This window comes from Drosophila tropicalis, unplaced genomic scaffold, assembly GCF_018151085.1.
Source record: "Drosophila tropicalis isolate 14030-0801.00 unplaced genomic scaffold, ASM1815108v1 contig_845, whole genome shotgun sequence".
Classification (NCBI taxonomy): Eukaryota; Metazoa; Arthropoda; class Insecta; order Diptera; family Drosophilidae; genus Drosophila; species Drosophila tropicalis.
This window is the reverse complement of record NW_027173338.1, coordinates 1,450,362-1,473,720: the sequence shown is the minus strand read 5'-3', so window position 1 is coordinate 1,473,720 and position 23,359 is coordinate 1,450,362. Positions and strand designations below refer to the sequence as shown.

Genomic DNA, 23,359 nt, shown 5'->3' with positions numbered 1-23,359 from the left:
AACAATTGACAATATTTCTGTTTCGATTTCTATTTGTTTTTTTTTTTTTTTTTTTTTGCTTTTGTTAACCTGTCCATTAAGCGTGACCAGAGCCATTCTAAAAGTTCATTAATAAATGAATCAATCTTTGTTTTTTCTCTTATTTACAGATACTTTTTCTCAACTGTCTTACAATTTCAAATATACCGAGGAATGTGTCGAACAGCTGGACAATATGTGCCTGGCGATCCAAGGAAACCATTGCATAAGTGCGATATCTATAGGCAACCAGCAGCGGGCAATTTGTTAAAGTAAGTTTACCAAATTTAAAAAAAAATATCAAACTTTAGTTAATTGGCTAGGGTTTTTGAAAATTGAGTTGAGTTGAGAATTCTATACTCTTAAGTATTAGTCAGAATATCGGAAAATGAGAAACTTGAGGTTCCAGAAGCTCAAAGCTCGATTATGAACCGATGACACCGCCAACGATAGCTATAGACTGATATAGACTGATATTTGTTGATATAAAAAAGTTCTGATTACCTTAGGTTTCTCTTTGCATTGCTTATAAGAATAAACAACTAAACATATAAATTTGTCGATGAACTTATTAATAAATATTCGCATTCGATTTGCATTTTAGTAAAACTATTTTCAATTTATATCTTCTCCACCATGTAGACAACTAATGGCCAAAGGTGCTTCTCAGCCGTGGCAGGAAGTCCTGCAAGAGACACTGGGCGAGGGTCGTCTTGATGGCACCGCATTACGGGAATACTTTGCCCCACTCGAGGAGTGGTTGCGCCAGGAGAATTTGCGTACTAATGAATATCTTGGTTGGAATTACGATGGCGTTTACTGCAAGAGGAGCATAGAAACTGCCGGACTTCAGGTCTTTGGAGATGGTTACAATGGCGTTCAGGGACAACAGGGAGCCGACACTACTCTATATCTATTGCCATTGATCCTAAGCACTTTTTATATTAGTTTTCATTTTTAATTAATTAACAGAAACGCTAATAAAGTTGTTACATTTTACATTTTTTTTCTTACTTCCGCTCGTGTTGAACTTGAATCAATGCCAAAATCAGCAAAAACAAAAAAAGTTCTAAAATAAAACAAAAAGGAAAAAAAAAACTAAACGACAAAACAAAAACCAAGCAAATCTGACAAATTGCCAGACAGGCGGCACCCTAAAAAAAAAAAAAACAAACAAACTAAAAAACATTAAACAAAACCAGTTTGGGTCACTATCTCGAAAGGGGCAAGGGGGCAATGTGTTTGGTGGGGATTGATGTGGAAGGGGGGGAGGGACACCCATGCGGGTCATTGGTTTTCCAGCGTCGCACGCACATTTGCTCACAATTTAATCAAATAAAATAATAAACAAACTGCAGTCAGTGCCCCAACTGGTTTTTGTTTTTCTACATTTAGTTTTTTGTTTTTTTTTTTTGTTTTCGTTGCAAGTGATTTAATAAATTGCAAAGCAACACTAGCAACAACTTCAACTGGATATGCAACTGCAACTTTAGTGTAAACAAGACAATCAACACCAAAGTGTGGGTGGATTTGTGTCATGTTTGTATTCTAAGAGTTTAGCTAAGAAATATGTACACAGAAGTATTTGGGCGATGATGAAGATGATGATGATAACGATGATGATGATGATATTGATGATGACGATGCTGTTGAATGCTGCTGCTGAAGATAATCGCAAATAAACGAGTAAAGTCACTGTTAAGTAAGTATGCTGAGTATTAATTTTGTTTTGTCTTTTTCTCTGTTTTAGTTTTTACTAAAGAATTTATCAGTTTAATTCAATTGCAATTTATTTAACTTGATTAATCTGACAGATTTTCTTGCTGGCTTTTTCCATCCACTAAGAGTTGTGCTTTTGCAAATTAATGTATATTTAAGGATTGATTATGTTTAAAAAATGTTGCTGGGATCCAAAAAAGAGAACATGTAGACAATATTAGCAATGGTTTAAATAGCTGTTTAGTTATTTTTAGCATAATTTTTGGCACTTCAAAAGATTTTTTCTACTAACCTTTTTTAAAAATAAGTTCAGTCTCATATACATATGTAGAACATATGAAAGATTCTCACTATCCCAATACCCAATCAGGTTAGAAATAACCTGGAACATACTTCTTAATCCATTTCTGATTAAAAAGGTCATTACGTTTTCACTGTAGGGATAGAAAACATACTCATGATTTTTTAACATTAGCAAATATAATTACTGTTGTTCTTTGAGATTTATGATTTGCTTTTATATTTACCATTTATTTACTGGATTAACTAAAACTTTATTGGTTACTAGATAAAAGATTTAAGCTCTCATTAGAAAGATAAGAATTCTGGTTTAATTTTTCTAAATACCTAAAAAACCATAACAGCTGGTGCTGCACCTTCCAATTAATCACACATTTTATCATCTGAATTAAAATGTAACATTATTTTTTTTTTTTTACTTTTCCCAATATTTTGGCACCAGTTTTCTCATTTGCTTTCTGACAATATGAACAACATTTAAAGGACATGATCAACATTTCAATTAGATACAATCAACATCAACGTGCTCTGTGGAGAGTTGATCACTTTGTGGAGTTCTTATGTATATACAAACATACATATATTTATAGGTATATACATATATTCATATATGTAATTCACTTGCATTGGAGACTTGCATTTCGCTTTTATACACTTTCATATGTAGAATTTGATGTGCAGTGCGTACTTCCGCTCCCCCTGACGAGGCCTTCATTAGCTTGTTGTTGATGTTAATGTAGTTGTTGTTGTTTTTGTTGTTGTCGCCAATTTGCAATGACAACCAAGTGTGAGTGTGTGTGTGAATATGTATGTTTATTCATTCATTTTTGGAGAAGGAACACTTGAGAGTGTGTAACAGAATCACTGCCAATGGGGAAAACAGTTTCAATGAGAGTCGCGTTCAAAGCGTACACGCAATAAAAATCGAGCGGATAAAAAGTCAAAATACCAAAAGAAAGTTTAAAAATTAATTGCATATAAAGTGAATGAAAAAGTTACTTGTTTCCTATAATAATTATAAAGAGTAAATGTTGGAAGAAAAAGTTTTAAATTAAATCTACAAAAATGATAATATCAAAATATAAATTTATTTCCGAGTGGTCCTTGTTGATCTTTCTCCTGTTGCCATTTCGGGGCTTCAGTCAGATCAATGGCAGCAACAACAACAACAACAGTAATGCATTTCGCATTAATACAAATCTAAAAGAGATCGATGCCACAACTTTAGTTTTACCCTCCATCCAGGGTCAGGTTCAATTACAAAATATTGGCACTGGCCCTGGTAATATTTGCATACGGGAAGAGCCCTACGTGGAGGTAGTACAAGTGCCTGAAATGCAACCAGTGCGTGTACGCTCGTCCAGTTGGTGTCTAGAGATTCCACCACGATGTGCCACATACAAGACGGAAATGCGCGAAGTGATGAAGGTGCAGGTAAGTGTATGGATTTGGTGCAGGTGTTTCACTGCCGGCTCTGCCTAAGCGGGCAGGTGCTTACATCATGGGCAACCACCACCACCACCACCGCCACCTTCGCAGCGGTGGTCACTTTCCAGTTTCATCCATATGGCCAATTGGCCCACAAACCTGATTTCAATAGCCAAACCAGGAAGTCATTTAACTTTTGGCTAGATACACTCATAAATTGTAACAATTTGATTTTAGATTTTCGATTTAGTTTATAAAAATTATGATTATAATTTTGCAACAAAAACAAAATCTATATTTCATGACGTTCTCTGTCTTATCAATTAACAAATTTATTTATTATGCAAGAGTTTCCTCTACAAGAACGGAAATTGAAGTTTATGTGAGAAATAAGAAATATGCAAATGAACCGGTTATAAAATTTGTGAAAATTGTCCTTGGCTATTCAACTTCTGTGAACTTTTGGGCACCCGGGGCGTATACATAACACGAAACTAGTAATTAAGGGAAACACTTAACACCTAAAGTTAATATACTCTAAAGGAGACTTCTAAATATAAATAAAGACTATTTTAGTCAAAGACTTTTGTATCTTTTCCCTTGTGAATTATATGCAAATAGTTTTTTTATCCAACTCTTAGACAAATCTAATGAATTAGTCCTCATACTCAAGGCAAAACCCATGATTTGCCACAAACTTTTGGTCAAAATCCGGTTGGATTTATTTGTCATTTCGCTTTTTTTCAGAAAAACTATTACTTGGGGTGGCCTAATCAGGCTCAGCTGGTTTCGGTTTTTGGGTAAACAAAAATATAATAATTATGTCATGGTGTCAGTGATGGAAAGTGCAAATGAAAAGCGGAAAATCCAGCACAGACACACACACATACACCCAGAAAACTACATTGGGGCACATATATTTGGATTCCAATGGAATACCATTAAGATCTCCAACTGCAACTTGCGTGCACGGAGGCTGACAACGAAGCTGTTGACACACTTTCTGATTGCATCACTAACTCGGACAGATAGACATGGAGCCATAGAGTTGCCAAGCATTGCTATAGCCATGACAAGAAGCAGCCAGTTTTTATTTTTTTGGCTTAGTTTTTCAGTTTTCGTGTCCAATGATTTGTGCGGCTCGAAATCGTTGTATCTGTGCTTGCCACAAAATTAATTTCATAATTATTTTAATTGGAGCTCTTAAAACACTTTAGCCATTCGAATGGGGTGTTAAAAAGTGTTAAAGAGTTTTCTGTTGAAAGAAAATTCAATGATTTTCTTTTAGCAGAAGAAATCTATTCAATTTTTTTCTCCAGGAACTCTCCTTCACTTTTCAGTTGACCAGTTAGTTTAGTATCCCAACACCAACAGCAATTATCTTAAGGCATGCCGCACTTAATTCGCCAATTTCATCTAATTAATTAACATGCATCACACTTGCAGGAGAGTTTTCCCATTTAAGAGACACACACACAGAGCAGGAAAACTTGTTTCAGATTTTACTTAACTTAGGCCATACAAAAAAATGTGCCAAAAGATTTGTTTTTTTTTTTTAATTATATAAAATAGTGATTGATGGCATGAGGGAAGTAAAGAATTGCTCAACTTTTAGTCAATTACTTGTCGGCTACAAGCATTTGAAGGCAGGCATAATTATGAATACAATGAATCAGAAGACAAAACTCGAATCGAATTTCACTGTTTATATTAAAATTTCCGCCTTATTCATTTATGGCATAAACACACACACACACTTGCATGTGTACAAATAAATACTTACACAGATACAAATCCATCAGAGGCGAACAATGCGTAAGCCGGGAAATAGAATTGGGATTGGGATTGCAATTGAAAGTGGGAGTGAGAGCTGGGAATTCAGATTGGACATGGAAGGCATCTCAACTGGGAATGAGTGTGAGAAGCCGTTCAGTTATTCAATTAAATTGACAACACACACACACACACACACACACACACTCAAGGGGCATGATGACAATAATAATAATGATGTTGGTTGGGTGGAGCAGTAACTGCCCTTTATGAGTTCCACTGAGATTTACATTGCACAATCTACGCTTTAATTTACATGTGCCAAAGTCCAAAAGGGCATATCAGCCGTTAAAGCAAAATGGCATTGAAGATGATGGATAAGACCGTTTATCGTGGCTACATTAAAAAACTAGAAGTAAAAGGGATGTTTTATAAATCCATAATGACTACACAAATAACATATTTTCAGGCTCTCCTCGTGTACACCAAAAGGTATAGCCTAGTTTTAGGGTTCTCACGGTATCAGAGTTTTTCAAAAGCTTTGCCCAAAGTTATGCGGCATATGAAAAGAGTTGTTTGTGAATTAAACAGTTTGACTTGATTTTTGATTAATACCTTAAACTTTTATTAATACGAGTACATTATTAGACCTGTTATTCAGTATGTGGCATAGAAGATAAGTTTTTCCAAATTTAATTATGTTTTTTTTTTTGTTTAATTTTCAAAGAATTTCATTGAGTTCTTTTAACGAGTCTGATAATTATGGCCTCTATTTTAATAATTGTTAATTATAATAAATTTTTGAATAATTACATAAAAATAATTTGTAAATTAATTTGTGTGCATATTTTTAATTGTACAATACGCTAAATTTGAGTCTATACAAGAGGAACCCCACACAGAAAACACTGAACACAACAAAAATTACAAGGCATAATATACCCCATACACACCAATGGGCATTAGAAACAAATCCTCCACTTTGCCTTGGAGGTGACGCAGTTGTACTCGAAGGTTTCTGAGTTGTTGTGGTTTCATTTGCCGCTTTACCTGAATTTTCTCCTGAGTTTTTTGAACTTGATTCTTGGGGTCTCGGAGAAGTTGTCATTGTTGGATTTTGAAGTTTCTGATTCGGTTTTTCCTTTTCTGTTTCACTTGAATTTTCTCCTGAGTGTGTTGAACTTGAATTTTGGGGTTTTGGAGAAGTTGTCGTTGTTGAATTTTGAGGTTTCTGATTCGGTTTTTCCTTTTCTGCTTCACCTGAATTTTGTCCTGAATTTTGTCCTGAATTTATTGAACTTGATTTTTGGGGGCTCGTAGAAGTTGTCGTTGTTGAATTTTGAGGTTTCTGATTCTGATTTCCCTTTTTTGCTTCACCTGAATTTTGTCCTGGTTGTATTGAACTTGAATTTTGGGGGCTCGTAGAAGTTGTCTGAGATCTCTGAATTGCTTCACCTGCATTTTGTCCTGGTTGTATTGAACTTAAATTTTGGGGGCTCGCAGAAGTTGTCTGAGATTCCTGATTCTGATTTCCATTATTTGCTTCACCTGCATTTTGTCCTGGTTGTATTGAACTTGAATTTTTGGGGCTCGTAGAAGTTGTCGTATTCAGATTCAGAGTTTTCCCAGTCGCTTTTGTATCTGAGCTTGGTCCTAGAGATTTTGAAGTATCTAGCTTGAATTCTGATGCGTTTGCATCTGTTCTTAATAGTTCCAAGAACAAAATTCCACAAAGTAAAATTGAAAGTGTTAGCAAATTCATTTTTGTTATTTAATTTATATTTTCCGTGCCAACAGTAAGCTGTTGAGAACTTTATAAAAACTAAAATTATACTTAGAAACTATTCGGTATTTATAGGTGAATTTCATTGAACTTTTTATAAAATGAATAATCCGTTTCTTAAGAGCCATTACACAATTCGCACAATCGCTAGTTGTGGGATTTAAAACATGGTAATTTTGGCATTTCTCTTTTGATTTATTTCTGTAACTTGTCAATAGCTCATTTCGTTGGCAATTTATGGAAGAAATGCGTATGATAAATCATCCTGTTTTGTTCAGAACATACGAGAAAATAAAGTATCATTAGAAAAGAGCGCATAATTTAAAAAACCGTGAACTTTAACATCGCCAAAATCTCCCTTATTTCTCCTTACAATTCTTTTCATATCTCTGTGGGATTTATGAAAAGTCGTTACTTCAGACGAATATGTCCACAAGACATAATGTTTATTATGCACATATGTATATGTATGTATGTATTTGGTCTAACATCTAGGCGCATGCTCTTCTAAGTGCAAATGTACTTGGGATTGGAATAATTGTATTGAATAGCTCTCTTACAATTACATAAATTTCTTCAAATAATATGAATTATTGCCAGGCTTTTGCATAGTTGAATATTTCTTATTTTCCAAAATGTACAAGTGACATAATTTATAATTCTTGATTAGGATTTCAGCAAGTGTTCGTTTGGAGAGGATATTTTAAAACAATACGTAAGAGATAAAGCAAGGAGGATTAGTTTTGTTTTATACAATTCAGATTGATACTAGTTTTTATTGCTGACTTGTTAACATGATGACGTTTGTTTTGAGCTTAGAACTTAAACAAACTATTTAAAGTAATGCTTATTCTGTGGCTTATTCCCCATAGTTTACAAACTATTGTAGTATATTTTTGTAGGCATTTTCTATGTTGTAGTTCACATCACTAGAAAACAATATGGAGATTAAAGTTAGGTTTAATTGAACTAAAGTTTATTAATTTGATCTAAACTAATAACGAACTCAATGAGCATTAAATCTATAACCCGAATAATTTGTTTCTGTGAGGTGAGGTAAATTTAATTCTCCTTACATCCTTTGGGACCTTTGTGCTCAAAGAATAGGTTACCTTTAATAGTTATGGGAAGCAATAAATCGGATGAATGCGTCTTATAGACCCATATAATTGGTTCAGTCTCGTATTTACACAATTCTTTTGTACTTGGCTGCGACTATACAAATTTTTCAAAAATTTGTATTAGGGAATACTATTAGCATGTGACCCTAAATCACTTGAATAATAGCAATGAGGGGAAAAAACAAATTTCTTATAAGAATTTTCTCAACGTTTTACCATTTTTGCAACGTCTTTATTTATAAGATTTAAAAAAACATTTATTTAATACACTTTATTTATTTTATTTTACTAATCGATGTAGTTCTTTCTATTACTGATATATGTTTCTTGACATTCGTTAGATTTATATTTTAATTATATTTTTAAACTATCTGTTGTAGGTCGATCGCGTTTTATATTTGAGCATTAAGTATCTCACAAAGAAAAATATGGAAAAAGCTACAATTACAAGGCCCACTATGGACCATGCAGACATACGAAAACTATTATTTTCCGATGCAATTGGATTCTTTTGTTCTTTTATTACTGCAGGTGGCCCAGTAGTAGCATTTAACTCCGATGAAGATTCTTTAAACGTTGAAGACGTTGTCGTAGATTGTTTGTCCTCTGCTTTAGTTGAATCATCAAATGAAGACGTCGTAGATAAAGCAATTAGCTCTGGCAAAGGCTCTTGCACAGTAGTCAAAGAGCTTGTTTTATTTGGATTAGTTGATGTAGGTTCTGTAGTTGATGCTGAAGGAGATGACGCGTTATGATCTTCAGTGTTATCGCCTGTCCTGGGTGCACTTAGACCAGTAGTAGCCTGTGTTAAAGTTGTCGATGTTTCAATTCCTCTTGTAGCCGCTATGCACATAAGAAACATGCCACTTGGCATCATAAATTGTGTGATAAAATTCATTTTTCTGTGCCTATTGTGAATGGTTGAAAGTCTCGATCATAACTGAAATTGTATCAAAATGCCAATGGGCATATATTACTAATTTATTGAGCAGCTAATCTTAATGGTTTTTCTTTTCTCTTTTGTGGAATTCCCGATAACTAGCGTTTGAATAAAACTCGCACAGTGCGATTTTGCTGCCAAGGCTATGAGGGCAATCTTTCCGATAGTCAGGCCACATGTAAGCCCATATGCAGAGGCGGCTGTGGGCGTGGCAGTTGTGTTATGCCCGATATCTGCAGCTGTGAGGAAGGCTATACAGGAAAACATTGCACCCAGAGTAAGTGCGCAAAAAATCTGTCAATATAAATACATTTTTAAAGAAACTTAACCTTAACACTTACAGGATGTGATCACGATCGTTGGGGCTTGGACTGTCGAAATCCTTGCCAGTGTCAGAATGGAGCTGTCTGTGACAATAAGACGGGTCTATGCCATTGCACAGCTGGCTGGGCTGGACAATTGTAAGTGAGCTCTATGATTGAGAATTAATAGTCATGATAATCCATTTATAGTTGCGAGCAAACATGTCCAGCGGGTACCTATGGCGTTATGTGTCGCAAGGCTTGCGATTGTGGTGATAATATCTCTTGCCATCCGCAAACAGGATCATGTCTGATACAAGAACATTCCGTGCCTCTTAATGTCAGCCACGTCATTGTGGAGACTGTAAACTCAACTCTCGAGAAAATGGGTATTATACCCAGACCTGCCATACCGAGCCCCCCTGCCTGAGGTAATACTCATCAAGCAGCCATCCCAAGACGATGGTCAGCATACGCCGAAAATCATAGTCCATCAGTCACTGGAGAATCTTCATGCAGCCACCGCGGCTGGGACTGTGCCCGCCTCTGATGTTATACATGTGATCACCAATGCAGCTGCATCTCCTCAGGAACATCTCGCCGGTTTTGTGACTGGCGAAACGACGAGTCCTGGCAAAAGTTCAAGCGATCATGAATCCGGTCTGCTGACCATGCTAATTGTCATAGTTCTTCTGCTGTTGACTGCTCTCACATTGGGCACGCTTTACGTATTTCGTAGGTATCATCATAAGGAGGCTATCGTCTACAATGCCAATGGCACAGTCACCACACAATCCTCAAATCCTGAAGTTGTTCTCACTGAGGCCGCAGCACTTGGGAAAAATTTTCAAGAACCACTGCCCCAACCACCAAATGGTCCTGTTGCCATATTGGAAACAAATGAGGGTATGTAAGTGTCGCCTAAACTAAGAAAATAAAATTCGAATAGAGAAGAATCTAAGATATAATGAACATAGAATGTAATACTACTAAGGTGATTTGAAGACGACGATTTTAAGATCCCAAACCAGTAATACTTTCGATGTTCATTCAAATATGTTTGTAGGTATAAAGAGATGTTTCAGATATTCAGTCCCATAATGAATCGAATGAAGTAGGCGTAAAACTAAATTATAGACGAAATTACTCGGTTTTTCTTTTCTTAACTTACTTAAATTTAGGACAATTGTATTCACTTGATGATATGTACCCATGTATTCATTAATGAGTAGTCAGATAAATTTGAAAAGAATATTTAAATAATTTAAATTTCTCAAAGTCTTTATTCATTCAATGTTAATGAATTTATGCAGAGGTGTAGTTTTGTCTGTTCCTGAAAATGAGCGCAGTTCCTTTTATAGATATATTACTGAAAAATATTTACACTCGTTTGAGAACAAAAATTTGTATTTGTATTTGTCTTTATCTTTTTTGTTGGTCCTGCAGTGGAATTGTATGACACCCCAAGCAACAATTCATCGATCAAGACACCGCCCTATGCCTACGCAAGGAAGGAATCTCTGTACTCAGTCGTCTCGCCCAAGTCACGCAAGGGCAGTTTGGATTCGCATTTATACGATGAGATACGCTACCACCAGCAACAGCAGCAGCAGCAGCAACAGCGCCAGCAACATCATTTCCAGCACTCTACCACAGCAGCTGCCTACTTGCCACCAGCTCAGCAGTCATCAGCCATAATGCAATCCAATGGCCATTCCATAGGTCATCTGGGCCATCATCAGTCGCATCACCATGTTAGCCATTTGATAATTCCGCCACAGAACTCAAATTTTTTGCAAGTGCCCACCCACATTACAGCCAAGAAAATAGCCCATTTGTAAGATCATCCTATAACTAAGAAATATTTCTATAAATACTTATATATATACATATATTATTACGTTGATCATAAATATAGTATTTCATTTGAGTATTTCAATAAAATTACAATAAAAAAAAGAATAGAAAAATAAATTCATATTAATAATCTCTTGAGACCTTTTTGGGTTTTTCCACTCAAGCATTCTCTCAGAAGCTGATAAGTTGCCATGCCAATGTTGACTCTCTGGCATTCTTTCAACGAATCTGGAGCATTGCATATCAAGAAAGGAAGGCATGTGCTTGTACCTAATAGCATCGGTGCTTGTTCACTTGCTCACAGTAGAATCGGTTGAACTCTATGGCGATATACACAAGCCAGGTGAATTCGAGGCTCTCAGCCTGACACGCCAGCGGCAGCAACATCTATGCCAACGCGAGGTACCGTAAGTAGTATGGATAATTGGCTAGATAATTCTGTTTAAATCCCGTTTAGTGCGGTTTTCTTTCAAGTGAATAAAGATGAAGTTATACGAGGCAACGGTTCAACCATATTTTATAATCGCATTGAACAATGCTGCAATGGCTATCGCAAGGATCTACGCACTGGACACTGCGTGCCAGATTGTTCGATGACTTCACCTGATAATTGCCGCAATGGCTTCTGTCGTGGCCCAGGTCGTTGCGAGTGCTTTGATGAATTTGTGAAAAACGAACGTGGCGCTTGTATACACACATGTCCCATAGCTTGTCAGAACGGACGTTGCTATCTTAATGGCACTTGCTCATGTCATCATGGTTATGCCTTGGATCAGGAGACACGTTCATATTGTCGCCCGTACTGCTCGAAGGCCTGTGGCACGCATGAAGAGTGTGTGGCTCCGGGTAAATGTGACTGTTCGATGGGTTATCATCGTACATCGGATTTGGGCTGTCAGCCAGTTTGTACTCCAGATTGTGGCTATGGCAAATGTGTGGGTCCCAATCAGTGCGAGTGCTTTGGCGGTTTTACAAAGCGACATCAAAGAAATGTGTGCGAAGCTGAATGCTATCTGTGGGTATAACAACTCAGAACCAAGTGGATAGTTAATATATTAAATTGTTTTCTTAGGAATTGTGAGAATGGCTATTGCGAGACGAGATACAAATGTCAGTGTCGTGAGGGCTATCGCTACGATTTGAATACTACTAGCTGCCTGCCCGAATGTGTGGACAATTGTGGCCATGGTAATGGTCTGTGTATAGCTCCGGGTGTATGCCGCTGCTTTGAGGGCTATGAACTCAAAGGCAATAGTTGTGAGCCCAAGTGTGAAGGGTGAGTCTAGAAAATGAATGCGATATCGTGAATTTCAATAGCTACCTCGCTCAAGTGGCAGCTCTCTGAATTAATCACAGCCAAATACAATTTAATGGATTTGCCTTTTCAGATCCTGCGGCTCCCATGGTCAATGCTTAGAGCCAAATATATGTGGCTGTGGTCCCGGTCATCAGCATTGTTTGAGAGGTCATTGCGATGGGAATGGCAAATGTATTTGCCCAAATGGTGAAAACCATTTTATTGATCAGTGTCTACGATCTGAACATATTTTGGAACAACTTGCCTCTAACAAAAGCAGAGAACATTTTAATTACCAACTTAGTTATGAATTTAACGCCCTTGTGGGGCGTATGTTTAATCTCAGTTAAGGTCAGTTAATAAAACAAATCGAGAAGTGCTAATAATTAAATTTAAATCGCCTGACAACTCTGGCGTCCCTTGATGCCGCTCTTAATGAATCCCGGCCGGCAAATGCAAAAGTTTGGTGCACTGCAAAAACCATTGGGACAACCCTGCGGGCAATGTGGTTGACAGATATTCCGTTGATGTTCATCCAGAATATAGCCGGGCTTGCATTCACATTGATTGTGACCAGCGCATATGCCATTTAAACAGGGTATATCACAATGGGGAACACATTGGCCAGTCTTACGATCCCAGTCGAAACCATTGGCGCACTCGCAGGTGTCGGGGGCAATGCAACGTCCATTCTTGCAGGGCCTATTCGAAATGAGAAAAACAAAGAAGTTAACCACGTTAAGTCGAAGGTGATCAAACTTACTGTTCGCAGATGGGTTCGCAATTGCCAGCCACCTTCAGAAAGCCAGTGTTGCAAGTACAATGTCCCGGAGCTGTGCATTTTCCATTGTCACATCGATCACATACAGGAGTACAGCTTCCATCTGCCGCCTGGCGGTAACCCTGCAGGCACTCACATTTGTTGGGGGCCACACAATGACCCTGGGCACAACCAGGATTGCATTCCGGCTGGCAGTATTTGCGGCTAATTGGATCCAGTTTGTAGCCATCATGGCAACGACATTCGTTATGCCCATCACATACGCCATTGCCGCAGCCCAGGGGACAAGTGGAGATGCATTTGCCCTCGGTGGTGCGGACATGGCCCGGAATACAGACGCATGTATTGGGAGCTGTACATATGCCATTGGGGCAACCGTCTGCACAAATTGGCTCACAGCGGCGGTATATATGGGGATTACGTTCGTAACCTTCACAGCAGACTTGAATCTGACTCATATCCGGAGTAGTTCCATTGCCGATGATCTTTTCGCGAGAATTACGCAGCAACGAGACGGTTCTATTAATGAAAATCAAGGCAAATATCACGAGCATTAGTTGACCTAAATTTTAAGTGACTAGGTTAACTCAGAATATTTGTTCTATTATATTGGCTGGAGCAGTGAATAAGCTTCTCAATTTACTGCAGAGGTGGAAGTGTTTCATAAACATGATTGATTGATTTTGAAGCAAAGAGAGGATTTGAGTCTACTTCTCATATTGTTATCTTTCTTTTTGCAGCCACAACTATCTATCTACTCTTAACTTGAAAGCACACAAGTCCAGAAAATCGATAAAAGTATATTACAAAACGTCCCTCAATTTTATATTTCCATGTGCATTATACATTTTAATATATTAGTGTGTATATAAAAATTCTTTTATCGCATAAAAAAAAAAAACAACATCAACAGATGTGGCCCATAGAAATAAATTCAAGTCGCCATTCATTATCAAGCCAATGGAGGATGTTGAGGCCATTAGTTCACAAAGTTTTGTTTTGTTTTGTTTTCTTTTCGATTTTGTTTTCACAATTGAGCGATAATTATTCATAGACTTATGTAAGCCTGGGTTTTTTTTTCTTTTCGTTTTATTGACTTACGGAACTTCTTTATAGCACACACCGCTGGCCATTGATGAGCGAGTTTTGTTTATGAACAATGCTATTTCGTCTACAACTTCTGGACCACGATTCACCGGGGGAGTATTCTGCGGTTGCACATAGTGGCCATAGAGCGGAGGCATGGCCGAGCCTTGATACGTTTCGGCAGGCACAAAACTGCTCCAACCATAGTTATAAGCGGTTTGATTTGATTCGGTGGCATTGCTGGCCAATTGAAGATTACCCGATGGGGGTGCATATTGACGCGTCTTGATGCCAGCAGTCTTAAACTGGCCCTGGGTGTGGGAAAAACACTGGACAAGGCATATGATGGCCAGCACTAATAATCGTGACCCTGGCGATGATTTCATGATGATGTCACTTTTGAATTTGCAAATATTTTCATGCGAATACGTCCACTTGTGTTGGCTGTTGCACTTTAACTATTAACAAATAAGCTAAATTTTAAATTCTAAATACCAATCGTTTCTCTCCCCCTCTCTCTCTCTCTCTCTCTCAGACAATCTTCTAATCAGTCATTTGCCATTGGCCGCATCAATGAAGTCAATGAAGTGAAGGTTGTTTGTTTTCAGATGCCTAAGCTTTGTGGCAAACAAATAATTATAATTCTTTGTGTGTATAATTAATGGGCATTTCTAAGAAAAAACTCTGATCGAATATCGAAGAAAGATTGTTTGATTTATATTATTTGCCATTAAGCTTAATTTGCTGAGATTTTATATTCTTTCAGTACCTGCTGTAGCAAAAACCTTATGCCTATAAGACAAGCTCTTCCAAAGTACATCTTACTCTATCAACTCCCAAAAAAGAGGATCGGTACTTTTTTTTTGTTTTGACTCTTGATTATAAACTTAACATTAAGTCAGCCTTAGTTCTACTTGTAATAGCTGAGAATATAAGCAATTCTTACAAAAATTCCAGGGTATTAAGGCTTCATCATATACGATCGCATCACTTTAAAACTTTCGCTCATGCATAAGTTTCATTTGATTTGTTCAAATGATAATTGCTTATGTTGATTTACCTTTTCACTTTCTATTCTAATTGTACTAATGAAAGTGTAGTGTGTAAAGAAAATATATATAGATATTTTTTTGAACTAGTATTAACTATTTATTCGGTTAGTTAGTCCTCATCATATGATTTACAACGTTCGTTTTGCAAAACATATCCTGGGGCACATTCACAATTATCGGGACCAATACAAATGCCATTCGTGCAGTCCATTTTGCAAATGGGTTCACATTTTAGATTCTTGTTAGTGCCCAGATTTAAGAAGCCATCGCAGCAATATGAGATCTGTCTATATCTGAGATCTGGATCAATAGTCTCGACACTGGAACGAACAAATTGGGAATCACTTACAGTTGGTTGTATTAACTTCTCGTTTTTGGTATTACCTCTGCATCCGGTAGCAAATACCCGATTGACGCGATGCCAACATCTCCCGCTCCCAATGTTGCCTTTCACTGAGAGCGTTTCTCCAAAACTGTCCAAACACTGGAAGGCAATACAAGATAGCGATAAAGACGCCCAAATAGAATTGTGTCAAATTCATGTTTCTGCTTTCAGTGTTTTTCAGCTACTGACTGTGGAATAGACCCCGCCAGAGTGATAAGCCACACGAACACGACACCAATTGAGAAATATTTAATATTTATTCAAATTGAAAACAATTTCTTTATGACTCTCTCCATAGCTTATCACTTTCTCCGCTCAAAGCCACCACATGGTCTCATGCAATCTGTCAACGCCGCCCAATGTGAAATGTCTACCCAACAGTAGATCAAACTCATGTATCAAAGAGGCATTCACCCGGATTGGATTGAGCGAGGCGTATGTGGTTACCGTATCCGGTGACATGCACTCATCTATGAATCGTGTCTTGCCTTCCATGCAACGGCACAGACCCTGCGAATTGCAGAAACCCATTTTGCATCCCTGATAGGTTCTCTCTGGACCAGGGACCACAGCACAGGCGCAGACATTGGGAGCAATACATTTGCCATAGAAACCGCAGCCCCGTTCACACACAGCCTGGCATTTCTCACGATTTCTGATATAGCCATTGAAACAGCGGCAATTTCCTGGCGAAATGCAAACACCATTCTCACAATTATCGCCGCAATCGGGCAGACAGCTTGTGGTATTGCGATCGTAACGATAGCCATTCTGGCAAACACAAGTTGTTCGATTGGCACAGAAACCATTCTCGCAGCGCCTGAAATAAACAATGTATTATAAGTTAATTCCTAAAACGAACCAAAAGTTGTCTTTGCCAACTAACAAATAGCAATTGCTTTCACAAGAACTTCCATTGAGACGTTTCTGATAGCCGGGAAAGCATTCACACTCATTGGGTGCCACACAATGACCATGTCCACAGTCCGGAATGCAAATGGGTTGACAGCCCAAAGCCGAGGATTCACGCAGTCCACGAGCATAGCCCTCGGCACAGACACATTTACCCGGCTCCAGGCAGATTTCATTATGGCCACACGTTTGATTGCATATCGGTTGACAGAAGCGCCGAGAGCCATCAAGCTCGTAGCCCTGTTGACACACACAGGTGCCATTTAAATAGCAACGGCCATGCGGACAACCCAGGGGGCACGTTGGCACACAATTATTTCTATAATTTAGAACGAAATCATCGAAACACTGACAAATGCCACCAGCCAAGCAAAAGCCATTCTCCAGACAGCGTTCACCGCAATCTGGGACACAACGACTCCATTCGTATTCATAGCGACGCCAACCTTTGCAGCACACCTCGATGACATTAAAATAGGGATTCGTGGTGCTATTACCCACAATTTTAACCTCCTTGTCATACTGAAAGAATACAGCGCTGATGCACAGAAACAAATTCGGACAAAACGATCATATTTTAGATGTAATTTTTGATTTTGCTGAACCTACGGCACTTCACGATAACATTTCTCCGGATGTTCACCACGTCGGGGCAATGATAATCCTTGGGGTATGATATACGGTTTACGTGTCGATGTCGTTGAGGAGTATCGACGTTGCAACATCTGTTGCTCACGCTGCTGTTGGGCCTGCAGCTGCAACTGACGCAAGCGTAACTCCTCGTCCAATTGATGTTTCAATTGCTGTTCATGGATCTGCAACTCGAGGGCTTGGAGCAGGCATAGAAAGAATACCAGCAATACTGACTGCCGCGCCAATGTGTGCAACAAATGCGACGACATATTGTTTACTGTTCCGGCAGTGAAATAAAAGCACAATGAGAATACCAAACCAGAAGCCTCATAGAGATAAGCCAAGCCAAAAAGCTTTGTTTTAAGACTTGATTATGTTTTTAATTAAATTAAACGACTAGAGCACGCTCTGAAAGGGCTCTTGAGTTTGATGTATGTCAAGTCGGAGATCTTGGATTTTGAGTATATTGAGAGATGTTTCATTGAGAGCAATCATCTAAAATAATGCTACAAACTGATAAGCATATTAGGCCAGCTAATAGAGCGGACTGCGAAAAAAATAAAACCAAAACAAAAAACACTTATAATCTCAAGTGTATTTAGTAGGCATTTAGTAAGCGAATTGAAATGTGGCTTCGTTTAGGTATTTTGCAGTTTATAGTCTGCTTGTCAACTATACACTCACAATATTCCGATCCACGCCGTAATCAGGGTCAGTCGAACGGTTTCATGGACCAAAATCAGGCAATTGGACGACGCTTCTCACCCAACAGGCAGAATTCTATGCTAAGTTCGTTTAATCGAGGCCAAAGCCTGCCCGAACCGGAGGTGGAGCAACCAAAAGGCAAGAGTCGTGAATATCTAATCCGCTCCCATGAGATTCTTGCGGATAATGCACGGCACTTGTGTCGGACTTGGGTGCCGTAAGTAAATCAAACTCCATCATGTTCGACGTGTGTATCATTATAATTGTTGTGCTTATGGATTTTAGTCCCGAGATCATAGAAAGGTATTCTTATGCGAATATCATTCAGCCGGATCAGTCAAAAAAACTCACACTCATTGAGGTCTGTTGCACTGGGTACTATGCGATGCGATCAAATGGGGTCACCTATTGCCGTCCCATATGCAGTTGCCAGAATGGTTCATGCCGCGTGGCCGGTGATTGCGATTGCTACCAGGGATTCGTGAAGAATGACAATGGCGATTGTGTTTTCACCTGTCCATTGGGTTGTCAGAATGGACGATGTTATCTGGATGGCAGTTGTCTTTGCGATCCCGGCTATAAGCTAGATGAAAGTCGTCGTTTCTGTCGACCCATTTGCAGCAATGGTTGTGGCAATAATCCGCGCCACAATTGCACGGAGCCCGAGGTCTGTGGCTGTGCCATGGGATTTCAGTTAACCGATGATGGCTGTCAGCCAGTATGTGATCCAGATTGTGGCATCGGTGGTCTCTGCCGAGAGAATAATGAATGCGATTGCGGGCCAGGATATCAATTAAAAGATGGTGTCTGTCAAACGGACTGCTACCAGTGAGTATGAAAACATTTTTGTCAGGCTTAAACGTCAGATAACATTTTATACCTTACCATAACTTTGCAGAAAATGCAGCAATGGCATTTGTGTCAGTCGTAATCGTTGCATTTGCGATCCAGGATATAGCTACCATGAACAATCTACAATGTGTGTGCCAATTAAAAAGAATTAGCAATAAATTTTTTACAATTTTGCATTTATAAAACAAAATATTAAAGAGTCATTTCTTTAAGCACAATTTATTACATTTCAGTATGTATGAAAATGACCCTTCATATCAAATGTAATAAAAACTTAGCATTGCTGCTAAAATGAATATATGCGAAATATTCGACGATATGGAGTTTGAAACATTTGGAGCTTTTGTAGAAAAACCTTCAGGTGAATGTTCTGAACTAGTTTCAAATGTTATCTCTGTCGAAGAAGATTCAGTTGATGATTCAGTTAACGATTCAGTTGAAGATTCAGTTGAAGATTCAGTTGATGATTCAGTAGTATCGCATCCTTGCGAGCAATCTAGTTCACAAACACCAGAGTGAAGTTCCATGTTATAACCATCAACGCAGGCACAGGTTCCAGGTGCTTTGCAATATGCAAATATGCCGCAATTCTGATCACAAATCGGATGACAATCATCACCTTCATAGCCAGGTTTGCATTCACATTTCTGTGGTGCCACACAGTGCCGATTGCCGAGGCATCCTCCGCTGCAAATCGGCTTACAATTATCGGCCGAACCCTCATAGCCATCACAGCAGTATTTGGTCTTTATAATATTATATTTTGTCTATAAACAGAGAAATAAGAATATTAGAAATTTATAGTTAACGCGAAAAAGATATTAGAATTAAATCAATTAAACAATTCGACCGAAAAGTATACCCTGTTTCTTAAGCAGTCACCAACTGCAGAAAATCAAAATCTTATTATTCTAATTCACTTACAGCGGTTGATAAAATAACTCGATATTTAAAATTATTTCGTGAGCATTTAGGATCACAAATTGGCTTCAGTTTAGTCACGTTGTAAGTTATTAGGACTTTGTCCTCTTTTGTACATAATGACTGAGCTCTAAGTCTAGACAAATTCCAAATCAAAATGATCAGGAGCAGGTTAACATAATTAAGAAGTCTTGGATGCATTATGGTGACTTAAAAGGTTTGTAAAACTTTTTCAGTTCTATATCCGACAACGTTTGCAGTTTGACTAAAATCTTGCAGCGGCAAATGAAAATTGAAGCGCAAAAAGGGGTATATTAAATTGGGTATGTATGTATATATGTTTATCTTCATCATAACAAAAAAAACCGAAATTACTTCAGACCTCTGGGACAGAATAATTATGAGTCATGTTCCAAATGGATATTCTTCGAATGTTTCTAAACAAATGATACTATTATCCGTGGAAACCCATTTCGAAGAGACCACAAAACTAAGGAACTATGGGTCAAATTAACTTTCGTGAGCTTGTGTGTGTGTGTTTTTTTTTTTTCAATCCTCTCTGACTAAACTTATCACTTAAGAGATCTGGATTATTTATTCGGAAAAACTTTCAAGAGTATCCATTTTTCGGTTCTGCAAGGATTCGTTCAAAAACACACAATTGATTAGCGCTTGTGAGTAAATGTGGATTTAAAAGGAATTCCAAATTAATCTTGGGTTCTCTTTTAATATACAGTGATATCCACTAGTGAGACTTAAATATATATAGAATTATACTTAAATAAATATATTATAAGCTAGTGTATATGTATAAGTAGCAAAAAAGATGTGAGTCACTTAATAACAATGCGAAGAATATGATTGTATATACTGCAGGGGTTGTATTTTTGGATTCAGCCGGATCGGACCACTACATCATATAGCCCGCATACAAACTCCAAAGTCACGAACAGTGACTTTTTTCAATAACTTCGTTATTTTCTGTTATTATCGTGAAACTATATTATATTACTACTATATTAGAGAATTTATTACGCTTATAAACGACTGTGCCAAATTTGATCAAGATCGGATGACTATATCATATATCTCCCATAGGAACGATCGGTCGAAAACAGTGACTTTTGTAAATAACTTCGTTACTTTTACCGCGATTGCTTTCAAATTAAACATTTGCTAGTTTAGTATATCTGTTAATGAATGTTCCAAATTTGATCAAGATCGGATGACTATATCATATATCTCCCATAGGAACGATCGGTCGAAAACAGTGACTTTTGTAAATAACTTCGTTACTTTTACCGCGATTGCTTTCAAATTAAACATTTGCTAGTTTAGTATATCTGTTAATGAATGTGCCAAATTTGATCAAGATCGGATGACTATATCATATAGCTCCCATAGGAACGATCGGTCGAAAACAGTGACTTTTGTAAATAACTTCGTTACTTTTACCGCGATTGCTTTCAAATTAAACATTTGCTAGTTTAGTATATCTGTTAATGAATGTGCCAAATTTGATCAAGATCGGATGACTATATCATATAGCTCCCATAGGAACGATCGGTCGAAAACAGTGACTTTTGTAAATAACTTCGTTACTTTTACCGCGATTGCTTTCAAATTAAACATTTGTTAGTTTAGTATATCTGTTAATGACTGTGCCAAGTTTGATCAAGATCGGGTGACTATATCATATAGCTCCCATAGGAACGATCGGTGGAAAACAGTGACTTTGTTCAATATCTTCGTTATTTCCTATGATTGTAGGCCATTCTTTCGCAAACATAAGCCTTTTTAGATAAAACGTTCATCCACATTGATGGCTAATAGGTAAGGAAGGAGTTACCAAAAAAGTTGCAAGGGTATACAAACTTTAACGCGGTCGAAGTTAGCCCCGGCCCTCTGGTTTTGAGTTTTCATTACAAGAATCACACTGATTATGCCACAGCAATATGAAACACCAGTTTTGTATTCCGAATGGTCATTTAAATAATTATCAAAACAAAAATTTGTATTACAGCGTTTAAAATTAAACTGAAAACTTACATATATAATGCAAATATATGCAATCTGAGATAGACGAAAATTGAGATAGAATGACTAGAGTAGTTTTGGTGGTTTTTATTGAAATCAATAAATTTGTTATAAGTTGCCACAATATTAACAAGAACGAGAAATCATACTTTCGTTCGATCCATAACAGACAAATATTTTTTTTAATTTTAATTCTTTTTACTCTTTTTTTAAGTTTTTATCAGCTAATGCACTGTAGAGGCTTTTGTTGTTGCAATTGTTCTTTACTTACGACAACTTTGACAGCGTAGTTAAATTTTTTGCGGTCTCCTAAGCACGAACTGGCTGTCGGACAAGAATTTATTTTCTCAATAGCATAAGCCGTATACGGAGTACTAATATTTTTTATACAAACTCGCATGTCGCTAACACTTTCTCCTGACTTGATTGACACCAATGAAAGGCTCAGAAGGACACAAAAGCACAAGATTTTCAACATTTTTAAGTCGAAAGAAATTCACGAGCAAATGCTTAAGCTTTATATCGGACAACGGTTGCGATTGAACTGAAGTCTTGATTTGTTGAATGCATATTCGAGAGCATTTATTGCCTATTCTGATGAAATCGTAAGCAATTCAAGTGAATTTCTTTAAATGATAACCAACGTATCAATAAATTATTTATTCACAGAAGTTGTTACTTCTTATATTACGATGTTCGAGAATTTTAAAGACTATATGGTTTTTCTAAGTTGCCTATAGGGTAATTCCAGCAAATTCTAAGTACATCCTATTGCTACAAATTTTTTAAGTAGGAATTGAAATTACAATCAAAGTAAGTCAACAAATAAAAGTAATGTAAAGTAATTTATAATTCATAGAAAATTAATTCAATTACTTTCGGTATATCAATAAACCGAAAGTGTGTTATAATTATTTGCCAATCTTTTATGACTATCCTCTTACACCTACCTTGCATACTTTTAGGCGTCGCTTCTCATTAGGTTACAAATCTTAATACGAAATAATTAATTGAAAACGATCGCGGCTTTCGTATTTAATTTAATCGTGTTCTTTCTTTTATTTCGATCCAAGTTAAACGATCAAAGCATTTAGAATGCTCTTGTGAGAGCATTTTAGTCAATTTGAAGACTAATTGATTTAACTATTCCATAAACTATGCTTAATAAATGACTAATATTTCTGTTTGTGATTGTGCGCACAAAAACTCATTTACTCAGACCCTCAAGGTTGTTGTAATATTTCTGATACCACCAAACACAAAGACTTATATGAGGAACGAGTCATTTGTCTCATATCTTCAAACACAAAGCAATTTAAAGTCGTTGAATTTGACAAAGCATTAAAATAAAACAAAATAAACTATGTTTATCATTAAGAGGAAATATCGTTTAATAATGAAAACATTTTTGTCATAGCTTAGTTGAATTCGTGGCGTTCTACTGAACTGAGCAATAA

General features: G+C 37.3%; 6 protein-coding genes and 1 long non-coding RNA gene across 7 annotated transcripts in view; 4 read left to right on the top strand and 3 right to left on the bottom strand.

The window, feature by feature from the left end:
• The window catches only part of Ance-3 (angiotensin-converting enzyme Ance-3), a 53,945-nt gene extending 52,928 nt beyond the window's left edge, over positions 1 to 1,017 (top strand). The window contains 2 exon segments of the mRNA XM_068294736.1: positions 150 to 290; positions 661 to 1,017. Of these exon segments, the coding sequence (XP_068150837.1) occupies positions 150 to 290; positions 661 to 979 (460 nt within the window). The 3' untranslated portion in view covers positions 980 to 1,017.
• Positions 1,018 to 3,067: 2,050 nt separating this feature from the next.
• Positions 3,068 to 11,225, top strand: NimA (Nimrod A). The gene is given in 6 exon segments (XM_068294741.1): positions 3,068 to 3,471; positions 9,185 to 9,359; positions 9,426 to 9,543; positions 9,595 to 9,799; positions 9,801 to 10,290; positions 10,831 to 11,225. Coding segments are annotated over 6 exon segments (1,752 nt in total). The 5' UTR covers positions 3,068 to 3,102.
• A 198-nt stretch (positions 11,226 to 11,423) lies between these two features.
• Positions 11,424 to 12,888, top strand: NimB1 (Nimrod B1). The gene is made up of 4 exons (XM_068294786.1): positions 11,424 to 11,648; positions 11,699 to 12,256; positions 12,314 to 12,517; positions 12,630 to 12,888. The coding sequence occupies exons 1-4, from the start codon at positions 11,500 to 11,502 to the stop codon at positions 12,886 to 12,888; spliced, it is 1,170 nt and encodes a 389-aa protein (XP_068150887.1). The 5' UTR covers positions 11,424 to 11,499.
• Positions 12,839 to 17,671, bottom strand: LOC137580669 (fibrillin-2-like). The gene is made up of 7 exons (XM_068294780.1): positions 17,364 to 17,671; positions 16,729 to 17,292; positions 16,168 to 16,662; positions 15,466 to 15,490; positions 14,421 to 14,863; positions 13,302 to 13,838; positions 12,839 to 13,240 (listed from the first exon to the last, which is right to left on the bottom strand). Exons 1-7 carry the CDS (start codon positions 17,654 to 17,656, stop codon positions 12,931 to 12,933), a joined length of 2,667 nt encoding a protein of 888 aa, XP_068150881.1. The 5' UTR covers positions 17,657 to 17,671; the 3' UTR covers positions 12,839 to 12,930.
• On the bottom strand, positions 15,531 to 16,007 carry NimB3 (Nimrod B3). Its single transcript, XM_068294771.1, has 2 exons — positions 15,842 to 16,007; positions 15,531 to 15,777 (listed from the first exon to the last, which is right to left on the bottom strand). Exons 1-2 carry the CDS (start codon positions 15,997 to 15,999, stop codon positions 15,567 to 15,569), a joined length of 369 nt encoding a protein of 122 aa, XP_068150872.1. The 5' UTR covers positions 16,000 to 16,007; the 3' UTR covers positions 15,531 to 15,566.
• A 337-nt stretch (positions 17,672 to 18,008) lies between the features above and the next one.
• On the top strand, positions 18,009 to 19,134 carry NimB5 (Nimrod B5). The gene is made up of 3 exons (XM_068294751.1): positions 18,009 to 18,309; positions 18,378 to 18,920; positions 18,991 to 19,134. The coding sequence occupies exons 1-3, from the start codon at positions 18,014 to 18,016 to the stop codon at positions 19,094 to 19,096; spliced, it is 945 nt and encodes a 314-aa protein (XP_068150852.1). The 5' UTR covers positions 18,009 to 18,013; the 3' UTR covers positions 19,097 to 19,134.
• Positions 19,135 to 19,685: 551 nt separating this feature from the next.
• Positions 19,686 to 22,430, bottom strand: LOC137580663 (uncharacterized). The gene is made up of 3 exons (XR_011033030.1): positions 22,297 to 22,430; positions 22,174 to 22,226; positions 19,686 to 19,711 (listed from the first exon to the last, which is right to left on the bottom strand). It is a non-coding gene; the product is annotated as an uncharacterized lncRNA (long non-coding RNA).
• Positions 22,431 to 23,359: the final 929 nt, after the last annotated feature.

Excerpts from the sequence above, each read along its gene's own strand:
- NimB1 (XM_068294786.1), top strand. The coding sequence starts at position 11,500 with ATGTGCTTGTACCTAATAGCATCGGTGCTTGTTCACTTGCTCACAGTA. Across the intron at positions 11,649-11,698 it reads CTATGCCAACGCGAGGTACC|TGCGGTTTTCTTTCAAGTGA; the intron begins GTAAGTAGTATG and ends AATCCCGTTTAG. Across the intron at positions 12,257-12,313 it reads TGCGAAGCTGAATGCTATCT|GAATTGTGAGAATGGCTATT; the intron begins GTGGGTATAACA and ends TTGTTTTCTTAG.
- NimB3 (XM_068294771.1), bottom strand. The coding sequence starts at position 15,999 with ATGAATTTGACACAATTCTATTTGGGCGTCTTTATCGCTATCTTGTAT. Across the intron at positions 15,778-15,841 it reads ATTTGCTACCGGATGCAGAG|TGTCGAGACTATTGATCCAG; the intron begins GTAATACCAAAA and ends TGTTCGTTCCAG.
- LOC137580669 (XM_068294780.1), bottom strand. The coding sequence starts at position 17,656 with ATGTCGTCGCATTTGTTGCACACATTGGCGCGGCAGTCAGTATTGCTG. Across the intron at positions 16,663-16,728 it reads TGTGAAAGCAATTGCTATTT|GCGCTGCGAGAATGGTTTCT; the intron begins GTTAGTTGGCAA and ends TGTTTATTTCAG. Across the intron at positions 13,241-13,301 it reads TGCGAACCCATCTGCGAACA|GCCCTGCAAGAATGGACGTT; the intron begins GTAAGTTTGATC and ends CATTTCGAATAG.
- NimB5 (XM_068294751.1), top strand. The coding sequence starts at position 18,014 with ATGTGGCTTCGTTTAGGTATTTTGCAGTTTATAGTCTGCTTGTCAACT. Across the intron at positions 18,310-18,377 it reads TTGTGTCGGACTTGGGTGCC|TCCCGAGATCATAGAAAGGT; the intron begins GTAAGTAAATCA and ends TATGGATTTTAG. Across the intron at positions 18,921-18,990 it reads TGTCAAACGGACTGCTACCA|AAAATGCAGCAATGGCATTT; the intron begins GTGAGTATGAAA and ends ATAACTTTGCAG.